The 24,539-nt window shown below is 29.0% G+C and overlaps 1 protein-coding gene across 1 annotated transcript in view; it reads right to left on the reverse strand.

Annotated features, from left to right (window-relative positions):
* LOC129961192 (follistatin-like) overlaps nucleotides 1-23,779 on the reverse strand; it is a 72,512-nt gene extending 48,733 nt beyond the window's left edge. The window contains exon 1 of the mRNA XM_056074969.1: nucleotides 23,554-23,779. Within this exon, the coding sequence (XP_055930944.1) occupies nucleotides 23,554-23,635 (82 nt within the window). The 5' untranslated portion in view covers nucleotides 23,636-23,779. The remainder of the gene's footprint in view (nucleotides 1-23,553) is intronic.
* Between the last annotated feature and the right edge of the window lie 760 nt (nucleotides 23,780-24,539).

Genomic DNA, 24,539 nt, shown 5'->3' on the forward strand with positions numbered 1-24,539 from the left:
GCTTTCTTTCTTCACTTTTTATTGTGATGCGACGACAAATTACAAACAGCAAGATGGATTAGAAAAGACACGTTGTTGAATGTTTGCGCTGGATACCCAAATAAGACATCTATAAAACCATAAAAATCGCTCTTAATGTAAACGAGGGAGACAAATTTTAAGCAAAACTACTTGATTGAAGAGTTGTTCGTGTGTATGAATTTACTTACTTTTACGTCTCAAGATAAATTGCATTTGAATTGCTTCACTGTAATTCCTTCATCATTTTTTTTCAAAGAATAATTTAGGCATTTCAAACCTACATTTTAGTAATCAATAAACATATATTGAAAAACTTTCCAGACTTTGTGAGGAAGGACGTTTAATATGTTTAGCACTTTCTCACCAGATTTATGTGTTTTTTTTCATTCGAATATTTCTATTCAAAACTATTAAATACAATTGTGTGTATTTATATTATATATAATATTAGGTAACTAAAATCTATCCCTGAAAACAAAGATTCAATTCTCACATGAGTAAACTCAATATCAAAAATTTAGGAGTACTGGAATATCAATTAATTTCTACATTTTGTAATGTGTACAAAAATTATACAGCGTTTTCTTATTACAAATATTTTCAATTTTTAATTGTATTTCAGGAGATTTCTTTTCAAACGAATGAATTTTTTTAATTCCAAGATTTGAACGAGTTCTATGATAAACCCACATCTTCTGCAATGTGCACTTAAAGAACTAAGAAAGAAGAGATATTCTAATGAAAGTAATCCATTCTAATTACTTTATTTTGTCATTAACAAAGATTATGTTGGATTTGTATTCATAGATAACATTTTTTGTTGTTGTAATGCAGTTAGAGTATAATTAATTGCATTAAAAATCTAAAAATAAAAATGCTTCTGCATTATGTGAAATCAACAGGAAAAAAACAATTTTATTTTATTTTAAAGATGCAATAATTATGATAAAAACGAATGAACAACTTAATATCTCCATACAATTACTTTAAAAACAATATATAAAACAAAATGTTCTTTAAAACAATAAAAATATTCATTGAGATTTTGCTTGAAATTAACAAAAATTATATTAAATTAATTATTCTTCATTTATATGAAAGTATAGTTGAAAACAACTATAAAAGTATATATTTTTCGAGGAACTAAAAATAAAAATAAAAAATAAATTGCCGTCAGAAGAGAGAGTTCTTCAGTTTCCTGAAATCAACTGATAAACTTTCAACTGGTTTTTAGTTTTAAAAATTCATTAAGTCTGCTTTACAAGAGTGAAAGAATGTGGCTCCATGCCAATCCATTTACGGAAGAAAGAAATACTTCAGCCTCATCTTAACGTGTGATCTGTAACCCAAATAGAATACAAAAATCTGCCATCCATATGAAAGCCAAATATTCCCATTATCTCTGCACTCCTCTTTTTGTGTACTTTTTGAATTTCAGATTGTTTCTTTTTCATAAATGAATTTAAAAAAAAAAAAACAGGCTTAGTCAAAAGTAGTTCTGCGTCAAGAAACAGGTAGGCAATATATCTATATATATATATGATGAAGCAAAATAGATAAGACTTAAACCAGCGCCATCTACGTTTATTTTGGCTAACTCTGTTTCTACTTGGAACGAAATCATATTTGCAAATGATAATGCAGCAACTAATAATGGTTTCAAACTGTCTTTTACGTTTTTGAACGTTTTTTAAGGGTTACTATGAAAGAGAAGTTTCTTTATGTTAATATTTAACAATAAATGTTACGTAATTTGCTCTAGCAAAACACGAGCCACATCTGAGTACGAAAAAAAATATATATAACTATAAATTTATTCTATTATCCAATGAAAAATATATTTATTAATTAAATTAATATCGGAAATATAATCGAATCAATTTCAATATTACAGTTTTAATAATTTTAATTATAAGAGCAAAATTTGAAAAAATTAAAAAATTAAAAAGAAAAATATGTTTTCCCTTTCCGGTACACTGTCTGATAAAAAATAATCATGCTGTGTAATTTGAATGACATAATAACAACTTTCCAGAGGTAAAAAAAGAACTTGGTGAGCATTTATAAATAGAAAAAGACTGATAATTAATCTTAATTCGACATTAATTACTAAGATATTTACAAAAACAAATAATATTTAAAGCTTGAGAATAAACTATTTCTTTTCAATTCTAAGAAAGCGAGAGAGAAAGAGGCGACAGCTTACAGACAGTTCAAGTTAATTTTAAATACAAATACGCGGTAGCTGCTTTTTTTCTTACGATGTGAATCTTATTTCTGAAAGATAGACACTTTTTCATATCACTAGCTACAGATGTCATAAATATTCAGAGGATTTTATTAATAAAACTCTTTAATGTATATCCAGAAATATTCTCACAAATAATGATAAAAAATGAACGAGATTTTAAAAATCTGATCTTATAAGTGTACTAAAAGTAGAAATTTTTTTGATGAAGAATATGAGATCAAAACAAGATATTAAATGCGTGAAACACTCCTATAAAATTTTAAGCAATCTGAATTTTAAAAATATTTATAATATATTTTCAAATTTGAATAAATGTTAGAGAATTTTCCCTATTTCATATTCATTTTACTTTTATTTTCTAATTTTATTATTTTTAACCCCTCCAGGCCTTTTGTCATTTTGCTTCGACATCAAATTTTTGCGATAAAAATTATTTCTAAATTTTAGTACATTAATAAAAGCATACTTTTAAAATTTTAAATTTATTTTAATTATTTTACAGTTTTTAGTTTTGAATTCATTATGATAAATATTATGCATTTTATATCGCAATACACATTTTTTTTCTCCTAACAAAATAAAATCTGATAAAAAGTAACAAAATATATTTAGAATTAATAGATCAACTTATAATCGAAAATAGAATAAAATGTAATTATCTTATAATCTCAAAAATATTAAACAGTATTTCATCTGAACATACAGCTGCTCAAAATGTTAGAATTATATTACACTGGATTATTAAAAATCGATTACAAATTTTTACCCTTACAACCATGATATTTACAAACATAAGATGAGAGAGTTTAAAAATCATTAAATTAATAATTAAAACTCAATTAAGATCAATTTAAAGTTAATTATTAAAGTCATGTTCTTTGGCTAACATTTGAATTTCATATTTAACAATTATGCTAATTTACGAATTCATGTTATTTATTTGTTCATCGTTTCATGGAAAGCTTTAATTACCTTTTCCCCAACGATGTAAAAAAAGAACTTTCATTCATACTTCCGGACCCAAGCAGTTTGCCGTTACAGAATAGAAAAAAACATAAATAACATGTTAAGTCTTCACACACCAATTACCACACACAGATTCTTCTGCAAAGTAAACTACAGTAGGACTGAAATTCATCTGTAGTAAGCTGTCATAGTGTGCCATCAGCAGTTGAATGAAAATTATTGCTGTCACTCAAAACCATTCCCTAAAGAGCCAGGCCATGGTAAGTTTGTGCATCAACAGCTAAAATAGTTCTCCTTAGAGACGAAGGAACACACGCTAAATCTCTCATTTCCTCCTCATATTGAGAGGACAACTCATCTCTGAGCTTAGGAGGGAAGGCAGGGGTACCTGCTGGGTAACAAGGTGTGTTTCTTATCACTTGTGAACGGATGAATACGTTTTCTTGCTGGCATCCATCCTGCGACGCGCTTCGTACTGCGTTCAAGATATTTCGGTTTTAACCACACTTCCTCTCCTTTACACTAACAATTTACAAGTAAATGATTAGATGTTAATGTAAGCAATAAATGGGTAAAGACAAAAAATTTAAATAAGTGACAGCATTCAATGAGTTCCTCAACATTGTTAATTCATGATTATTTGAATGTGGATAAATTTCTTTTAAATTAACTTATCTGTCATTAAATTTCTCCTCTCATAGTTATAATTTAAATCCTTTTCCGCTTCTATTTGTTTTTATGCAAATCCTAAATTCACTTTTTTTTTTCATTCAATAAAACTTATATGGAAAATAGAAAAATCAATCTCAGAAATGCAATTAACTCATTATGTTATTTATGAGTTATGTTATGATATTTTATGTATTAAAATAGATGAAAAGAAATTTTGAAATCACCGAGAATGAGCAAAAAGAGATTGAAAATAAAATGCACACACACATGAAATTACGAAGAAAAATTAAACTACTTTCAAAAATTTTCACGTATAAGACCACACTATTATGAGTTAAAACGAAAAAGTACAGATTAAAGAAATCTTGATATTATGAATTAAGGATCCAATTATAAAAGGCTATAGAGAAGTTGAAATCTCTGAAGTTTCAATGAAAAATAAAAACCTCTCAAACAATATTGCTTGACAGTGACCCTCTGAAGCATGCAGTAAAGTGCTTCAATTGTGTCAAATGTGTTGAATGCTGTCATTTACATTAGATCACGAAATTTTTAAAAAGTTGTATATAACTCCCAAATCTACAAATCTTATGAAACAGTCATATCTCATCTTCTTTTGGATATCGATAATAAAACCTCTTTAGTACGTCCTAGAAGCTGTGCTATAAAGTGACGTATTATCTGATATTAGTTTTAAAATTAGAAATAATAGTATCTAAAGCAATCGATGATAAAACGATGAAGGTCTATTTTTAATATTTCATGACATTTTTGGTATCTGCCTAAATTAATACTATTTTTATTTTCTTTTAATTAATTGATTAACACTTATTGAAAATTACAGCTTCAACCTTTGGTGAATCGATTACTTCATAAAAGTCGAATATCCTGAAGGAGTTAAAAAAAAAAGAAAAAAAGATTATAGATGAGTTGGAAATTCAGAGAAAGTGTCGTATTATTGATACGTTTTTTTAACACTAAAATGAATAAATAATAATTAAGACCTAGACTCACTGGCGTTTTTACAAGCAATGTAGGGAAGATGTTGCAAATTCGATGTTCTCCAATTGTTTTTTGAATGTCTAAAAATTTAAAACTCATCCTTATTCTAGTGGAGATTCTATAATATATTGATCATTAAAAATTTAATATTCTTTATTATGCCAATTGCCTTGATTCTTATTTATTTTAAAGCAAATATTCTTTACTACGACAGGTATATGACATGCATATTCTGAACTTTCAACTCATCGATTTTTATTTTTTGAGCTCACATTAAAACGGCGGTATTTTCACTTTACTTTCCTAGTTAGATGTTAAAATACTGGCCGATGCCGGGACCTATCAGTCTTAAAATAAACATCTTGTTAAGACAAATCCCTTAAATACCTTGGGGAACATTTAAAACCATTGATATTCTAGAATTCCACCTTGAAATACTAGAAAATAAAATAATCACCAATGTGTAATATCTTTCTTAAAGTAATCTCTGGATCTTGATATTGCTGGGGGGAGGGTCGGAAATAGTATTACAAATACAATAACTTAATATATATGTAAGTAAAATATTATAAATAATAATGCAATATTATAGATATGCCAGTTTCACAGTATATATCGTTCCATTGAATCAAGTAATTAATGTGCTATTTCGAGTGGCCACAGACCTTACCCTGATCGTTACCTGTCCTTTCAGTGAATAAAAGATTCAAGCTGAAAAAATTAAAAAGAATAAAGAAACTAAATCCTTGGAGAATTATTCTCAATGCGGTGATTAAGCAGAGGCTGTAGAAGAAAATGATAATATATTTGAAAGTAAACGGTACTTTGGATGATTTCTCAAATCTGTACCCGAATTTAACGGAATTTAAAATGCGCTATTTATGCGCTATAGTTATGTTTTGCGCTATAGTTATGTTTTGTCTGATTAAGATGAAGCCAATGGCAATGATAAAAAGCACAAGCCATTGAAGACTTTTCTTTTAGGTATTTTGTTGTAAGTAAAAATTTCCAATTACTTTAATTTTAAATTAACCACAAGATAAAATAAATAAAAGTTAAATAAGAATATTTATTTTTAAATATTAATTAAATCCACAATACATGTTGCAGAGTTTGAGAAGTAATTTATCAACTGAATAAATCTAAATGATCAAAAGCGTTTTCATGAAATGCACCGAGCTGATATTTCGATGTCTGTGTTAAGTTTATTTAAGGGAGGAAAACAGAATGAAAAGTATTCGGATTATTGACTTAAAATGAATATAGATAGTTGGCAACACTTTTTTCCCACTCTAGAAGATAATATTTCAACAAAATCGTTTCAGAATGGTGTGCGATTTGTGTCCTCTCCATATGTAATCTGAAAGACAAAGAAATCATAAAATTTCACCTTTTGGAATTCGTACATGCTTCTTTTTTCAGAAAATGTAATCGAATACATCAATAATGTTTCTGTTGAATATTACTGAATAAGGATTTTTATCGCAAATTTTTAAATGGGTCGTAGGGTTGAGTTCACTGCATCTCTCCAAAATAAAATCGTAAACCTTGGCAAGTGGCGCGCCAAGCGTACAAGATGTTGTTGCCTGCTGATTTATAGATTTGATGATCGGCCGATGGAACGAATCGCATGTTTTTGTAGCAGGCCAGCAGTAGGGCATTTATTTTGAGATCCTCCTATCTGTTGCTGGAAGACGCAGTCGGGGTTCTCTCTCAAGTGGGATCGGAAGATTTTGGTGTCAATGGCTCTTCCATCGGAGAAGGAATTTCCTCATTCTTTGCAGCTTACTAAGCTCATCACGAATAACCTTTTACAATATCAAATATGAACAAGAATGAAATCTCATTATATTCACAGCTCAGGTGATGATTACGAACTAGCTATTAAAATAAGTGAATTTAAAATATTTAAAAGAATAAAAGAATTTTTATGAATAAAGAGTCTCAAATCACACATTGTTAGAAACGCCGCCTTTTGATATTCTTCTTCCATATGGAACATAAATATTAAACTTCAAAAATGTACATTTAACTAATTCGAATTTTTCAACTTTTTTTTACGGATTCTTTGAATAGAAATTCGTAAATACTGAAATTACATCAGTCGATTTAATGTCCTCAAAAGTAAATTTTGAAAATTATTTGTATTGTTTCTGCTTTAAACAGATAACGAGATTTTCACATTTTATATAGAGGTTTCAAAAAAATTGTAGCTAATAATTTTTCAGGTAGTTTTGCATACATATTCATAGATTTTATTATATATGCTGGATGGGCAGCCTCAAGATATCCGAAAATAATGCTTTATAGAACCACATGGCTGGTTATGAATTTTAGTAGCATTAAAGAAGACAATTCCGCAAGTTACTCTGTAGGTGAAAGATGCTCAATGGGACAACTATTACTAGATTTGAGTGCCAAGACAATAATTGATCATTTGAAAAATGTAATGTGAATGTTATTCTTTTATCTGTAATTTCCTAACACCAATCAATCACTTGAAAAGCTTATTATACAAGATGTTATAATACAAATTTCTACTGTGATATGTCTCTGCGATCTTAAAAATAATTTTTTTGCTAATATACAGCCAGTTCCAAGAAAATTATCAGAAGTTCTAAAAACTGTATGTAAAGAGATCGAGGTGGGCGAAGAAAGCCATCCACGTTTTACAGTGTTACAGTTTTTTTAATTGTCTGATATAGACAGTGTAGTCTATATCAGACAATTAAAAAAAAAATGGTCCGAAGCAGCTTTTCATAGCAAGTGAACTCAATCTTGATAGGGAACTTTGAACCCCACATACATTTTGCTTTCTTCAAGTATTTCTTTTCGTATAAAAAAATCGGATCATGATCCAACATAACACTAGATAACTCGTGTTCATTTATCAATAATTTGAGATTAAAATAATGCTTTGTAACATTAATCAATGAACCAATGTATATTATCTATGAAGAAAAAAGTAATACTTGTGCACAAGTTAAAAATTCATAATCTGACAATTATAAATACGAAAAAAAAATAAACCAGTACGATTTCCATTCGAAAAAGGAAATTGGATAATGAGAATTAATTAATAAAAATATACACAACTCGGGAATTATTGTTTCTTTTTGCATATTTATATTGTCATATTTTGAATAAATCAGCTCGACTTCTACATTTAATTTTATATTTAGAAAAAAATGGAAATTTTTAAAATTCCCTACGCTAACTGGAAATTTAAATTAATTGTTGAATCAATCAAAAAGGAAGATTAAAGTAAAATCGTAATTTTTTTTTCGGCTAGGTTTGACAAGGAGAGGGCACGGGTTGGAAAATTGATATTGATTAGTATAAAGGTAGTATGCCAATAGGATGCTTCCGATAAAATATTAAAGCACAATAGCCAGCCAATTTCGGCAAAATGCCCCTCAAACTTACAATATAACTTATACACTAATAATGTGTCACCATATGCAAGTATACTCAGTGGGTAAGGTACTACTGTCTTAGCAATCGCCAGACCCAAGTATGGTCCCAGACTTGTGTGTGTGTCTATTTTCTTTTAAAATTATTTCAAATTAATTTAAGAATTTACTAATAGTTTTAATTAATCTATTTTCACTTTTTATGCAAAAATAAATGCTTATTCTTATAATTCTTGAATTATAATTTAGTTGAAAAAATTAGTTATGAATGCGTTTTAAAAACTTTAAAATGATGGAAAAGTTTAAAAAAATGATAAAAATTATACGAATAAAGTTTAAAACTTAGACAGTTTTAATTAATATATAACTCTCATATAATGCATTTTTCAAATAATCAACACATAATTTTATTTTTAAGACGGAAAATAATTACAACTATAACTTAAATGATGATAAATATTGATTATAAGTATTGACATCATAAAAATATTTCATTAATATTATATTATATACAAAAGCCATAATGGCAATAACCATAAAAACACTGGAAACAAGATAAATATATTTTGACATTTTGCACAATTAATAAATAATGATAACCCAGAAGAGAAACATTAAGTGGAAAATGAACTTCATTTACCTACGAGATATATTTATCTTTCTTCAGAGAATCGTGCAGCCTACGAAGCATACCGAATCACGTTATTAAATATTTTGAATTCTCTGCTTATGCATTCCGTAACTTAACACTTACTTTTTTTTTTTTTCCTTTTTGATTATTATTATTGAGAGTATTTGCTGATGTATTTTTTTTTATTAATTTCAGTTGTTCTTTTTAATTTCCGAAATAAATGCAGCTTTGCTGAGGTATAATAAATAATTTTTCATTATTAAAATTCAAAAATTTAAAACTTTTAATGATTTCAAGATGGTAATAGTTATTTAAATTAATTTATCATTAAGCTTATATTTATAATTAATTTAATACTTAAAAATCAAATTATAATTCAAGTACCTTATGAATGAACAAAATTATTTTTTAAAAATTTATTTATAACTCACGTATTAAAATATATAAAACATTTATTTTTGCATACAAAAACGATTAGCATATTAGTTGAAAACATTTTTAAACTGTTAATTTAATTTATATAATTCTGAATATTTTAAAAAATCGTATGTAAATTTATAATCAGTTTTCTTCTAAAAAGCAAACCATAATTCAAGAACTAGGAGAATGAACAATCATTTTTGCATAAAAAATTAAATTAATAATAAATTAGTTAAACCTATTTGTAAATTCTTAAATTAATTTGAAATAATTTTAAAAGAAAAAAATACACTATACCAGAGCCAAACTTGGATCTCGTAAGTAAAATGAATGTTTTACTTAAAAAATTAGAATTTTTTTTTCCTTCTTCATATAGACGTAAAACATGCTAAAATTGTTTAAAAGCAATCGCTTCATTTCTGACTTGCACGGACACAGTCAACTGCTGAATAAAGTTTGACGTTGATCCAATTCAGTTTTCAGAGCGAGTCAGGCCTATCAGCTGACAAATGCCGGAAATTTCCCACAAATTATTATTCTCTCCCCCCCCCCAAATACGCATAAGTAAGATTGCAAGAAAATTCCTGAAATACAATTTAATTTAAAAAATCGAATATTGTAGTGATTTATTTTAGTTTGCCAACTTTCTCTTTTTTTTATAAATAAATCAAGATAGAACTGATAAAAGTAAAGAAACGTGTCGGACTCGGATAATTATAACCGAGCTAAAATTATTTCAGGATAGAGCTTCAAACTCCGCGTCTGCTCAGAACTCTCTAACCCTGATTTCTGAGTATAATTTACAAAGAAATTTCAAATAAATAAACTAGTTTATGGTCTCTTTAAATGTCATTAAACTGAGTACAGACAGAAATTTATCAATCAAATATTTCATTGTCCGTTCTAAAACATGAGGCTAGTCTCTTTTTCCTCTTCCCTTAACGCTGTCGTAAAAGAAATATATTAATGCATTTAAACTTAAAACCTCAGACAAAACAGCAACAGTCGGAATTTCATTTCTGTGTCACGCAAATATCGCCCTTTAACGATCAGCTATGCACAATACCAGTATTCAAGACTTGTTCAGGTATCACGTGGAGGGAAAAATTCGCTTACCCACCCATAAATTAATGCACACACATACATTCGCGTGTTGGGAAAAAGAAAAACCGAATAGTAAAATCAAAAGAAGAAACGACCGTTCTATTTCAGTGCACAGTAAATCTCCGGCTTTGTTTTCCGAGGCGTAAATTACGTCAGCACTGTTGACATCGCCCCTGAATGTCGCATCAAGTGCCATTATTTCATCGGTTTCTTTATTTTTGTCGTGTTTGGCCTGACGCCAGATGACCATTGGGTCGGTGGCCCTGCCTGATCATGACAGCTTCAAAACAACCCTCACCGACACATCATCCCAAGGATGTTTTTCTCCGCAGAGGCATGCATGAATAAACGATTCATTCATCGCAAAACATTCCGAATACTTCACATTCATTTAACCACACCACAAATACTTAAACTTGCCCACATTAAAATTGTTTCATTTTCAAACCTGTTTTCGATTAAGAAAATAAAAATTACAATTTATATTTAACGTCAAAAACTTCTTACTGAATAGAAAAACTGGCAATATGAAGTGTCTTCTTACTAAATAGCACAAGATCGAATAAATTTATAAAGAGATTTCATTATAAGTACTCATTTAAATTTACTATATCACAGGTAACAGAAAATATCGGATAAATATTCATAAGTATAAAAATTCTGATTTTTAAAAGATCTCAGAAGTAGAAAGTCTATGGTATAATAGAAATTGGCCATTATTTAAATTTTCTGGCAGAAAAAATAAAACATCAGTTTAGGAAGTTCGATGAATGGGTTTAACTTAAGACAAAGGAGTAATGATCTAATTAAGGGATATTTAAATGGGAAGGCGGTAACATTAATCGATAGATGTTATTACTGAATCAGACATAAATGCATCTATTATGCATGCAGCATTTAATAAGATCTTTTATTTAACTGCATTTTAAATATCCATTGCACGATTATTCCGAATACTATTTTTTATGAAATGATTCGAATACAAATGAATAACAACTACAATTTCTATTCAAGATCTTCATAAAATAAAAATATTCAACTGAAAACTGAATTAATGATGAAAAATGTATTGCAAATGCGATATATTACAGTAAGCAAGGTCAAAATATCTGAAATCAACGAAATCGTTTAAAGAATTGAAATTCGGGATCATTAAACAAAGTATTTTTATTGTTAATATTACACATTGTTATTTCGGTTATTTTTTTATCACCTATCGTTATGTACTATCTACATTCGATGACCACCTGTTTGCCTTCCATATATACGAAGTTTTAACCAAACCATTTCAATCAATTGAAATGAAATACATCTAATAACAACGGAAGAATGTATTAATATTTACATTACAATAAAAACAGAATATTAGCTATATAGCAGATAAAACTGACAAAATCTCTCTAATTATTGAGGATAGGAACTCAGGAAAATTTTTATTTTACAATATCTCCCAAAACTCCAAGAAGATTGCCTCATGTACAATGAAATATTTCTCTCGAAAATGGAAGGCAGTAAAAGCAGAAGGTCATTGATGACATAAGAGATTATAAGCTTTCATACAATAGAAAAATTGGTTAAATTAGTGAACTAGTGTTTGAGATTAAGGTCCTAAGATTTCGTTAACTCATTTTAAAATACATATTTCACATATTGTTATATTATTTATATCACACATCGTTAATTTTAAATATGTGACTTTCAATTATTATAGCATGTATATATATAGCAGGCAAACATACATACGTAATATTAATACTGCAAATGAAGGCAATAATTCGGTTTCTTTAGTTTCGTTATTTCTTTCTCTATATCGATGTAGCCAATATTTTAGATATAAAGAAGTCCCCCTCCCCTCCAAAAAACTATGCAAATACGATTAACTTCCGTTAGAATTTTTCATTTTGTTCTTTCTCAATGTCAAATAATGATTTCTTTCATTTTTTATTTCCTAAAGCGAAGTCTGGACAATGGGAGATTAGTTCAGGCATCAGTTTTGTCATTTGCAAACAGTTCAACATTTCAAGTTCTCTATAACACTATTATATATATTAACTTAACTATAGTTCTCTTAACTATAGTTAAGCTAAAATTATCCCATGTGTGTGCTTAATACAATAAAAATTTTGAAAGATTTACAATTAGATGAAAGCGTTTTATACATATATATAAAAAAAATAAGGAACTAATAATGATTTAAGAATATATTGTTTTTCCCTTGACACTCTAGAGCCATTAGTGTACAAAACTCTTAGAATCTTTTAGAAACAATTCCATGCGGATCGAGATGTCTTAACTCAAGGATAATTTACTCCACAACCACTTTGTGGAATGGGAAAAGCATGCAAATCGAGGAAGGAAGTTGTTGATGAGATCTTCTGGAAGATCTGCTGGAGACATATGACAAATATCGCTAATCAGAAATGTTGTCTCAAGAAGGGAGTGGATGCCAGCCGTCACTTTTCTTGGGGAAATATTTCTCAGTGGGATGTCTGAGTAGGGGCAGGTGAATTTAAGGGCTATTTTATACAGTTGTCGTCAGATGCGATTGGGAAGTGACATAAGATCTTTAGTTTTTCTATTTCTATACAGACAATACCTCTTTATTTAAACAACGGCTGCATCAAAATCAAATTTTTGGTGCTGTGCAAAATTTGTCTTTATTTAGCCATGAAGGAATAAAATACACAGAGATAATTTCTTATATCGATGCTACAATAATTCAAAACCAGGGGGGTGCTATACCTTTTTTTAAGATAGTTTATCATATGCAGAGTTATGAATTATATAAAAATATGTTGCATAATACTTAATTTGCAGAACTTAATTCCCAATTTAACATGTTGCGTCAAGATGCAACACATTTTCTCTAACGTCTATAAATACACAAGACTTTTTTAGCTATTAATTTCCCGAAAACTTTCAGTCTCAAAGCCATGCTCACATAAAACAATTTATCAAATTAAAGCGACATAATCTATGAAGCAGATGTTACATTTTAATAACTCACTGCAAAAAACAGAATATTTAAAAATCAAATTTTTCAGTTCGACCAATCTGTAAATGCCTCCATAAAAACTTAATTAATTTGCCATTAAATTCTGAAACATCATAACATAATAATATTTTAGGCTTGATTCGTCTGACTTAATTTTATTTTTAAAATGTTCTCTTAATTTTATCGCAGTGATACAGTGTCCTCAAAAATGTATTAAATATTATCCAACGTGTATGAGTATAAATTAAATTAAGACAATGAGAATATTACAGTAAAATATACTTAAAAATATTTTTAAATTAATGAAAATTATAAAAAAAAAATATTGGGAAATAAATTTGATTCATCAAAAAACTAATTATTGAAATTTTAAAATGGTGTAAAAATGATTTGCTTATTATAATATGCTCCGAAATATTTGAGGGAAATGTTAGTAAATAAGTTAATTTTTAAAATATAATTAAAATTATGCAAATGCTTTTAAAAATTTAGCTTCTAATACCGAAGAAGTAATTGCCTGTTATATATTTGCTAGTTTTAAGTTCAACGATCTAACCCTGTACAGCGTTTCACATTATTTTTAATTATTTTTGTTTGACGCAATTTAAAGTTAATAAGTCAACCTGTAAGCATTATCATATTAAAAAAAATTCAATAATCTTAAAAAGACAATTCATTTGAATAATTATCACGATTATGAATGAATACTGCATTAAGATCATCATTACGGCGAGTCATACGTCTTAGACACTAGCAAAAGGCAATTCAAATATAACATTTCAATATTACTTCGCATGGTGATGCATTAAATAAATACTTCTATGAGAGCATAACGAAGGTTACTGAGGTAGTTATGAATTTCAGTCAGAAGATAAGAGCAGCAGCATTAGATTCATCATTTGGCTCTCTGAGTTTACAGCAAAGAATGGTTTTAGATATTTTTTGACAGACTATAGACATTTTGGTATAAGAAAAACGCATGCATATTCGAATCCAATTTTGGAAAAGATTTGCTCTATTAAATTTGACGTCAAAAAGTCAAATGTCTTTTTATTAATGTGGTGTGAGAATATGAAGGATGCATGCCGACTCAGATATCAAACAAGTCATCCGCCCCTGATGAAGAATTAAATTCTCATTCCAAAAATAGTTCACGAATGATTTCGAATTGTGAAATTTTAATTGAACCACACCAATATGAGACCATTTTAGACTCAACACATTACAATGTCAGATAGTCCCTTTCTCACTTATTTTTGTTTTGGTAGAAAAAATTCACCAAATTAAACAAAGATAGTCTAAGATAACGTTACTCGCATTAGTCAATTTAGACTATCTTAACTTAGTGAAATTACTCATGCTGCATTACGCAATTCAAAGTTAAGAAATGATTTAATTGCGCATATAATAAAATAATGAATTTACTGATTCAATCCATTTAAAGTGATCATTTCAATCGTAGAACAATAACTAATTTCTAAATCCTTCTCTGCTGAGCCTTATGTTTCTTATTGGAAAAATGCTTTCAATGAAGCTAAAAATTATTTTTTTTATACTAAATCAATAAATGTACTGCTGAAAGAAATTAGAAAAATCTATATTTTTATACAATGCCGTGGCTGCCTATTGGTTATATGTACTTAGTATATTAGTTGCAAAAAAATATTTCAAATGCAATACTTAATTTTTGGATAATGCAACATCGAAATTATTTCTACAATGTTTTACAAAAACAGCTATATTTCACAGTTTGAATTCTGAAAATTGTTTCCTATTCTATAATTCCTTCAAAAAAAAAATGTCCTTCTCATACGATATGTCTCCTTTTAACGTGCACTAAATGTAACAATTCAAGCAACAGGAAATATAAAGTGCAAATTAAATGTATTCGTGCCGTGTTAAAATATCTTATAAATTTTTATAAATTCGAATATATGAAAAGTGAAGTTCTAATCGGTTTGACGAGTCGCACCGAAATAGCAAGAGAAAGATTTTTTTTTTATTATTATTATTAGAACCCATTTCGAAGGAAAGTAGAAAATAAACCCATCCGAAGTTCATACCCTCTTTTTTTCTCCACTCAGCTGCGTACGTGACATGCAGCTGAGATTCAAATAATACATTACAAGTAAAGGATTATGCGCTATTTTAATTGAGTAAAGAAAAAACGTAACTGCTTCGCTTAAATAGCATTCTCAAGCGCCGTTTACAAAAAGGGAAGAAAAATAAATAACAATAAAATGCAGGAGAGCCTGGAAGGACGTTGGGCAACTTGTATCGCTCTAAGCTTTTACGTATTGTCTGTCAAGGTCACTTGGTCTTCCCTTTCTGATTTTTTCATCATCATCTTCGTATGTTACTGCTATTATTATTCGTCGTTTCACATATCGGTTGTTTTAAAGCCGTCCGAACAGATGTCGATGGGTAGACCGGGATCCGACAGAAGTTTCGGCTCCAGCAGATCGTTGAACTCCTCGAGGCCGGCACCAACGCTCAGGACCCGAGGCCATAGCTGAGGAAGACTGAAGTCGGACCCCTCGTTTAACCACGGAATAAAAAAGACCGAAAGAAGAAAATCGAATTCGCCAAGCAACATCGGCAGCAATTCGACAGATGAATCGAATCCCGTCTTAGATCGAAAGGCGTTGCGATACGATCAATCAACAACAAAAACCGATCTCGGCGACAATATGTGTTTGGAATTCCTAATATAATTAATTAAATGCTTGATAATGTTGTTAGAAAGTAATTTAAATAAAGTTTCTTCCAATTTAAAAATTGATTTAACAGTCTTTAATAATATGGCGAAGGATTCCCATGGCGATACTTTTTCTATTAAATGAGAAACAATCTTACACGAATGTAGTAGATTTTTTCTATACAAGTTTTCCTTTTTCTCTACAAGACCTTTCAGTTATTTGACTACAAAAACAGTTTTAAAGTGAATTATCAACTGATAAAGCCAAATGTTTATCAGCAAATAAATTACTAATAATTTTATGTCATTATTCACTCGAGCCAATTGGGAGTCATTTGATCAATGTATTGCACATATTTATCTAACGTCAAATCGTATGCTGTCTTAGGCTATACTGCGACGTTTTATTCATCTTTTCATTTTTCAAAATGGCAATAGGTTCAAAATAGTGCTATTCATTTTTCATTTATTATGTCAGGTCATTGGATTTCATTTTATTTACACCGCATCATGAAGAGTGTTACTATTTGGTTGCAAATGCTCCATCAGTAGTACTTAATGAATTAGTAGTAATAATATTAGAAATTCCTTTTCATTAAGATTTCATTGTAATATCCTTTGATAAGCAAAAGCATGGGAGGCAGTAAACAAATAACGATTCTAAGAATTCAAAAATTGACTTGAGTACAAAAACATTTTCTTAAAAATAAATATGAAAAAGTTATTTTTAATTTCCAAAGCTGCTGTAAAGAATGAACTTTCATTATCACTATTATGATAATGAAACGTACGTAGTACGGTACTTGATAGCAATATGCAAGTTGTATAATTTCAACTAAATGGTTGAAAATTTCCCAGCTATATTTCTTCATTTTATCCTACAAATATCTTTTTATATTTTAGACTGAGAAAAGTACTTCAAAAAACACAAATAAACAAACATTCATATAATATCGATTAATATCTATGCAATGGAAAGACAGGATTCAAAATGTGATGGTAGGTAATGAAATAAATTAAACTAAGATAAAATACTTACATAAACAAAAAACTGCAAATCTGTAAAATATTTTCAGAAATTTATATGATTATGTTATTTAATGCCTTAAATTTTTCAAATATTTTTTTAACCAGTAATATCGATATTTATATAAACAGGTGGTGCTCCAGTGATGAGAAGGTGGAGTTCTAATGTACTACTTTCTATGAGAATTATTAGAGAGAAAAAAATTCCATTTAGGATCGATTTAAAAATGAAGAAAATATTTAAAAATAAATAATAATAATTAATTTATCTTAGGGTTCCTTTAAGTGATGGCATGGAAGAATCTTGTTTTTGCACTAATTTCGTGTTGATCTCATTATTTTCCTTGAGTAATTGATTTGTTATGAATCCAACATGTCACAAAAATACAGAAGTCATTCATTCTTCTTCATATCCTTTGATCAAATTTAAAAATCACAAATTTTCTCCCAGTAGTACTAGAAATTATTTGGAATCACAGCTTAATGCATGATAATACACATTTAAAAATGTTATCGACGCGACCTTTTATTTCGTTCTTTAATCTTTATTTGTTAAGTTGAACTACAAAATTAAAAACAAAACAGCAATAAAATGGAAGAACATCATAAAATATTTCAATATTAATTTATATTTCATTGAAATGATTTTAGGTTTATTCGGACGAATTCGTAATTTATTTTCATAAATCGAACTCTCATACACAAGTCATCAAAAACAGAAAGTAAGATTAAGACTTTTTGCTCATATTTTAATTCAATGTAACGTAAAAGATAATTGTAAGAACTACGGTTATAGAAAAGATAGTATTGGTATGGAAAATGATTTGCTAATAATATTAAGCATTCTAGAAGGAAAAAAAAAAGCACAAAATTTTGCGAAAACAAATATTTCAATCATAATAAAACTCGAAATAGTTAAACATTTGATAATAAAAGATGCATTCATTCGGTTGTTTTTATTATTATTGAAAAAGTTCTGCCAAAAGTACGTCAGTAATTAAATAAGGTGTGGAGTTTTAACTTTACAAATAACGAATGACACTGTACCATCCTTAAGCTATAACTTACAACTTTTAAATACATACATATATTATTATTATGGATGTTACGCATTAATTATTTGGGTGTTAAATGACAACACTGAAACTGATATGCGATTTGATTTTGAGATATACTATATTCTTTGGCAATGAATGCTTAAATGCATTTTGAAACATCTTCAATAAAAGTTTTTCACTATGTTGAAATAAAAATATAAAAATTCGTGCATTAAAAAAAAAAGATTTTTAGGTTTTTAGATGTCATTAATTCCATAGTCAAATATATTCCAACATCCAACGTATTTCCCCTGCTAGATTTAAAGATCCGTCATTTTATATACCATGTGAATTCACGTAACTGAATCATAAATTTGGAACTTTGAAATTTTTAAATCCAAATTCTTTTTCAAAAATTACGCAGAATTATTAAATGGGATTCATTTAATGATTATTTTTCACCAGAGCATTGGTTATTTTTAAATGAAACATTACATGAATAAAAAAAAATTATGCTGTGGTTTATTTAGAAAAGCAATGAAGCGTGTTTCGCTATCATTTTTTTTTTTCTTTTCTTTTACAATATTACTTTATGAAGGTTCTATGATAATTTTTGGATAGCAAAATTTTAAGCTTTTTTCCTGAAAAGTGTTTCGTTACGCAAATTACAACTTTCTAGAGAAAGAATAGAAAGTTCAAATATGATGGGGACTTTACAGATATTCAGTGTCAGAAATGTCATGGGACGAATTCATTCACACGTTAGATGGGATTAGATAAATCATCTGATGCTACACGAACTCCAATACATAAGCTTTAGAATGAATCTCTTCTGGGACCATTATATAGCTTTCATATCTGAGCATAAGTTTGTTCACCATTAAGCAAACATAGGAGGTTTTTTTATATCTTGTTAATGAATAAATGGTATCAATTCCATTACGTTATAATCACACGACAACCATAATTATGCATGCCAGCAACATCTACCAAAGCGTTGTCTTACGCCACATCATTGTCAAGGCGTTGTTATGCCACATCATTTTCCTTCTCCAAAGTGTGAAAAGGATTCAAAAATTAATCTGCACAGCGTGCTTGTTCTGCGTCATGTTAGCATGAATCGCTTTGTACATCCAGTAGATGATGTTCTGTTGAGAAGTCACCTTGAATATTAACACGATGAAAATGTCATTTTTTTCAGTCACGACATCTGTCTACTTTAAAAAGTAACACTTGGGGAGTACACTTAATTGGCCGGTACAACTTTCGGACTTGTCATGTGCTGACTACGAATTCTCTGAAGCCTTGATGTCTCATATCATCCGCTGGGTATAATGAAGCGTGCACTTCTGCAATTCCATGGAAACATTTGAAATTTTTCGGCTTGATTATTATTTCATGCTGATGCCAAGTATGCGCTACTATAGCGCATGAAGTCAGTTTGAATATCTTGTAAAACCACTGTGAGTTGCGCGTATGAGTCCATTTCTAATAATTAAGAGCAAGTTATTTTTATAGCTTAAGTGCATTCATTTCTCTTGTTTAGCACATTGAAATGTAGCGAGCGATGATGTCTCAAACCCGACGTTGCTATATCATTCCCTTTCTTTCAGCATTCTATATCTTAGAGAAATCTCAGCACAGTGAAATATTCCACATTCTGTACTGCATTTTTGTTGCTATAATCAAGGGTATGGTATTAATCCGAAATTTGTTGAGGATTCAATATGTCATTTTTCGCTGTCAACCTAATCTGCTACCTCTAAAAGCATACTGACGATTAAAAAAAATCGTGATTTATACAGTCCGGCGGAAAAAGGAAATGAGAAACGATTAACATGAGATGATGAAGTATTTAAGTCAACATGGAACTTACTTAAAAAGGAACTATTAATATTTATCACTCCTCGATAATTTAGTGCAACATGTAATACACTAATGGCCAAAAGATCATTTTGTTGATGTAATATTTCGTTTGTGGTCGTTAATACATCCGATCATTAAATTCATTCAATCAATTATTGTCATTAAGTACTCAAAATTAGGCTAATATAAGAAAAGTGAAGGGGAGAAAATTATCATTTATCGGAAGAAAATGGAGATATCGAAGCAGGAAAAATTTATCGCATTCATTACAGTAATGTGTTTTTAATTTTCACTCAACAAATTTGATAATGATGTTGGTTACTTTTAGTCGTTAAATAGTTACAATGTTAAAACAGCTTATTTATTGCTCGATACGTAAGATAAACTTAAAACTTTAAAGAAAAAAAAAAGCACTTTTTCCTGCACTTTTTTAATGATGCTTCGGGTATAATAAAATAATAGAGGCTACAAGGGCTATATTTCAATTAAAATTCTACACGAGGATTTATTTTTTCAAAAATATTCTGGGTAAAAAAAAAAAACTTCTTTCACATAGGGTGGATTTAAGAAGAGAAATTATTTCATTCGGAATTGAGCAAATTAATTTTATTTTGTTTAGTTTTAGTTTATAACTTATTCTTCTTAATCTCTTATGATCTCTTAATCGTTGAAAATATATTACGATTATTTGGTTAGAATATCCTTTGTATCTTAATCTATTTGAGAGAGTGGCTACTTGGCAAACATTGCACTCGCACGTTAACATGGTGGTTTAATTCAAGAACATCCATCCAAAATACATAAATGCTGCATCATTTTTAAAACTGCGTTAGTAATTCAGAAGCACAAACTCAAAAATCCAATTTTATCATCAAATATGATCATTTTTTCACACAAACTACTTACTTTCGCATCTAACTGAATTATTTATATGTTAATTTCTCATATTATAAGCATTTTTACACAGAAGAAACTTTCGAGAAACTTCCAAGCACAGCACTCGAAAAAGAAAAAAAAAAAAAAAAAAAAAAGTTGATTCGCGACGATAAAATTCCGATTTAATCAATTGAGGAGAGTTTGAGAAGACAAGGTTTTAATGAATGCAAGAGTGTTTTTTTAAGGGTTTCAATGGAATGATAAAAAATTATTGCATAGAAACAGTCTTAATGTTTTATAATCGTATTAACAAAATGATTAAAGTTACATTATTTTAACTAATATAACATAAACAAATATCTGAGAATGATGAATATAAATATATACAGTAATTTTCCTTTTCAGAAGAATATCGCAATATACTCCATTTTATATACAAATGAAATAGAAAATGTCGATTAACTTGCATTGAAAAAAACATTTTTATATAGAGTTTTTAAAAAACATACATATCGAGTTATATATGAAATAACGAGTTAACGACTTATTAAATCTTTTAACATTATTTCATAAAAATATGCATAATATCTATAAGTATCGTTGATTATGATCAGATAAGCCATCTGTAAGTGACAATGTTTAGAGAACTTATGCTTGATAACACAATTCAAATGTTTCAAAAGGTACTCAAAAAATTTCTATTATCATTAAAATATAACTAAACTATTATAACATACAGCAGTTAAATTACAGATATTGCAAAACAAAGTTTCATTAAGTCATCAAATACACTGAGATAAAATCTTTAAATTCAAAATACGAACTGTTTTAAATCAACCTATTTATAAATAATTCGCATTTCATTTTTTTAAAAACACATAAAAAATTAATATGATGAAAGAAACTCGATTAAATCATGTTATTCAATATAACTATTTACATAAGCAGGACAAAAGAAAAAAAAAAAAAAAAACACAGCACAAACTAGGAAAATTATTTTTCAATTTATAACTCTCGTCAACTCGTCAATACTTTTATACATTCTAAAATGCAGTAAGGAGTGAAAAAAGTTAATTCATCACTCTTAATGAAAATTCATTATAGTGAATAATCAATGACATACAGTCACATGCTTCGCTACGAAATTCGAAAAACGCAGTTTTATAGAAAAAAGAATAAATAAATAAAAATAATAATAAATTTAATGCTCTTTTTTACCGAACGCATCGTTAGTCAGGGAGGGATAAATCTGCCGCCAAATGAATAAAACATATTGCAAAAGACATTTTTTTTTCTGTTGTCTCGTCTCCCTAGTTACTTTTACTACGAGCGGGAAACGCGCTTTTTCCCTCGTATATCCTCGAGTTCTAATTCGTCATCTCTTTTCCGGCTGCGTCACATCAAAGCATTCTTCCAAGTCAAATGCATGTGCTTATTCCTAAATGTAATACAATCCCACAGCACAATGGACTTTATTGGAGCTCTAACTTATAAACGATTGCCTACTCGCTAAAATATCGTCACCATTTTCCCCATTCCATCCATGGGAAACCGGCGTTTCTTCATCCTCGTTTTCCAAGCACGCTGCATCATAAAAAGCTATTTTAAGAATAAGTCTTATCCCAATAAAAATATAAAGGTCGGTTAATGAAACCTGTTTTGTCCTTGCTGCTTGTGATTCCATTCTCTGACAGACCTTCAACGGAGAATGTGTATTCTAAGGAAGGAAATGACTGCATACTCTTGAAGGTGCACGATTTCGATTTTGTGCGCATCGTTCTATATGTGAATATTTTGCAATTTGTTCAGCCATTTAGAAAATTTATCAATAAACATTTTCAATTGAAATCAACATTTCTTAATAATTTTCATTGCATTACAATAGAAAATAATATTAATAATCAAGAAAAATTATATATGTAAATATATACATATATATCCTAACAGTACTTTCCTTTACGCTCAAATTTTAAGGGGAAAAAAAGATAATTGATAATTGTTACGCTTTTAGATATTAATTGCATGATCCAATAAGCTTATTTTTATGACAGATATATAAATAAATATCTCAAAATATCTGCTCCTTGGAATACTACATTCAATTTATTCTGCGCATAAAATTTCATTTCCAAATTAAAACGTTAAACGTTTTTCACTATAATGAATGTCACTGAAAAATTTATATTTCCTTTTTTCTCTTTAACCTTAACATCATTTATTTTATAAGAAATAGGGAAGGGGAGAATTTTTATACCTAAATACAAAAGCAAAAAGAATTTAATATTTTATTTTTGTTATCCGAAAATTAAAAGAAAAAAGTCAAATGCTTACGATATTGTAATATTTATTACTATTTAAATACTTTTTCGGCAAATTCACATCAAGAGTTATTAGTATCTTCATATACGGATCCAAATGAAATGAATAAAAGTAAATGCCACTAATTCTTTTTCGTCGTAATTTTATTAATGATACGAGCAGAAAAACTTTCAAGTATTTTGTTGTTTATGCTCCCTTTTCCGTCCCGATGCTGAATTTCCCGCCCTTTGGAAAATAGTGTGCAGGCAAACCTTACCTTGGGAAGAGGGGATGAGGACTGCGATGGAGAGGACTACGGGAACCAGGTGATGGAGTGCCGTGGGCGATGATTTGAACATGGTCTTGACACGCAAGGACGACCTCTCACTTTCGCCGACACGCTTTCTCTCTGTATCGTCTGCTCTTCTTCTAGTTCCATACCTCCGCGGGTTGCCAACTGCGCTCCCCTTTCGATCGCCAAGAGCGCTCCTCAAGAAAACGTAAACACCTCGTACTTGTCAGCGGATCAACAGGAGTGTGCAGGGGAGGAAGGGAAATGATGAAGTTCGTCTCTTGCAATGATTAAGAAATGGTTGTGAACTCTTAAAGGCTATTCCATCAAGATCGGTTAACATGCTAGGAGGTATATGGAGCATGAAACTTTGTTAACGTTGCATCAAGCAGAAGAAAAACGATGCGTAACATTCAAAATTTTGACTTAAAATTTATATGACTTTTTATGAAAAAATTTGTTGAAAAAAGTGCCTGGAATTATTTTATCGAAAAATGTTAGAAAAATCAGTTATTTTATACAAATTTCTTTTATTTTGTTTCAAAATTTTCTCATTTCAGAAAAAAAAGTTTTTAATAAAATCTTATTAATATTTATAAATTCTATTCGAAAAAAATATTTTTTCGCCCAAATCTTCGTAAATTTTTAACCATCTTTCTGAAAAAAATCCTACTGTAAAACACTCTTCATATTAAATAATATTTTTGTTGAAAAAACTTAAGCGCAATTATTTAAAAAAATTTGAATGCAGAAATTATTTTTAGTTTATAAATTAATAGACAAATATAAAATGCTAATTTTCCCACACCAAAATTAAGCGTAAGTGACTAACGGAAACGGACATAATTGCCAAATATAGGTAATGGAATTTGAAGATTGGTTGATGAATTTTCAAATATACTTGATAGACATTTAAGTCATACAAAAGGAGACTATGCGAAACAGGATGAAATGATAAAATATTAAGTATG

Source organism: Argiope bruennichi, chromosome 2 (genome assembly GCF_947563725.1).
Source record: "Argiope bruennichi chromosome 2, qqArgBrue1.1, whole genome shotgun sequence".
Taxonomy (NCBI): domain Eukaryota; kingdom Metazoa; phylum Arthropoda; class Arachnida; order Araneae; family Araneidae; genus Argiope; species Argiope bruennichi.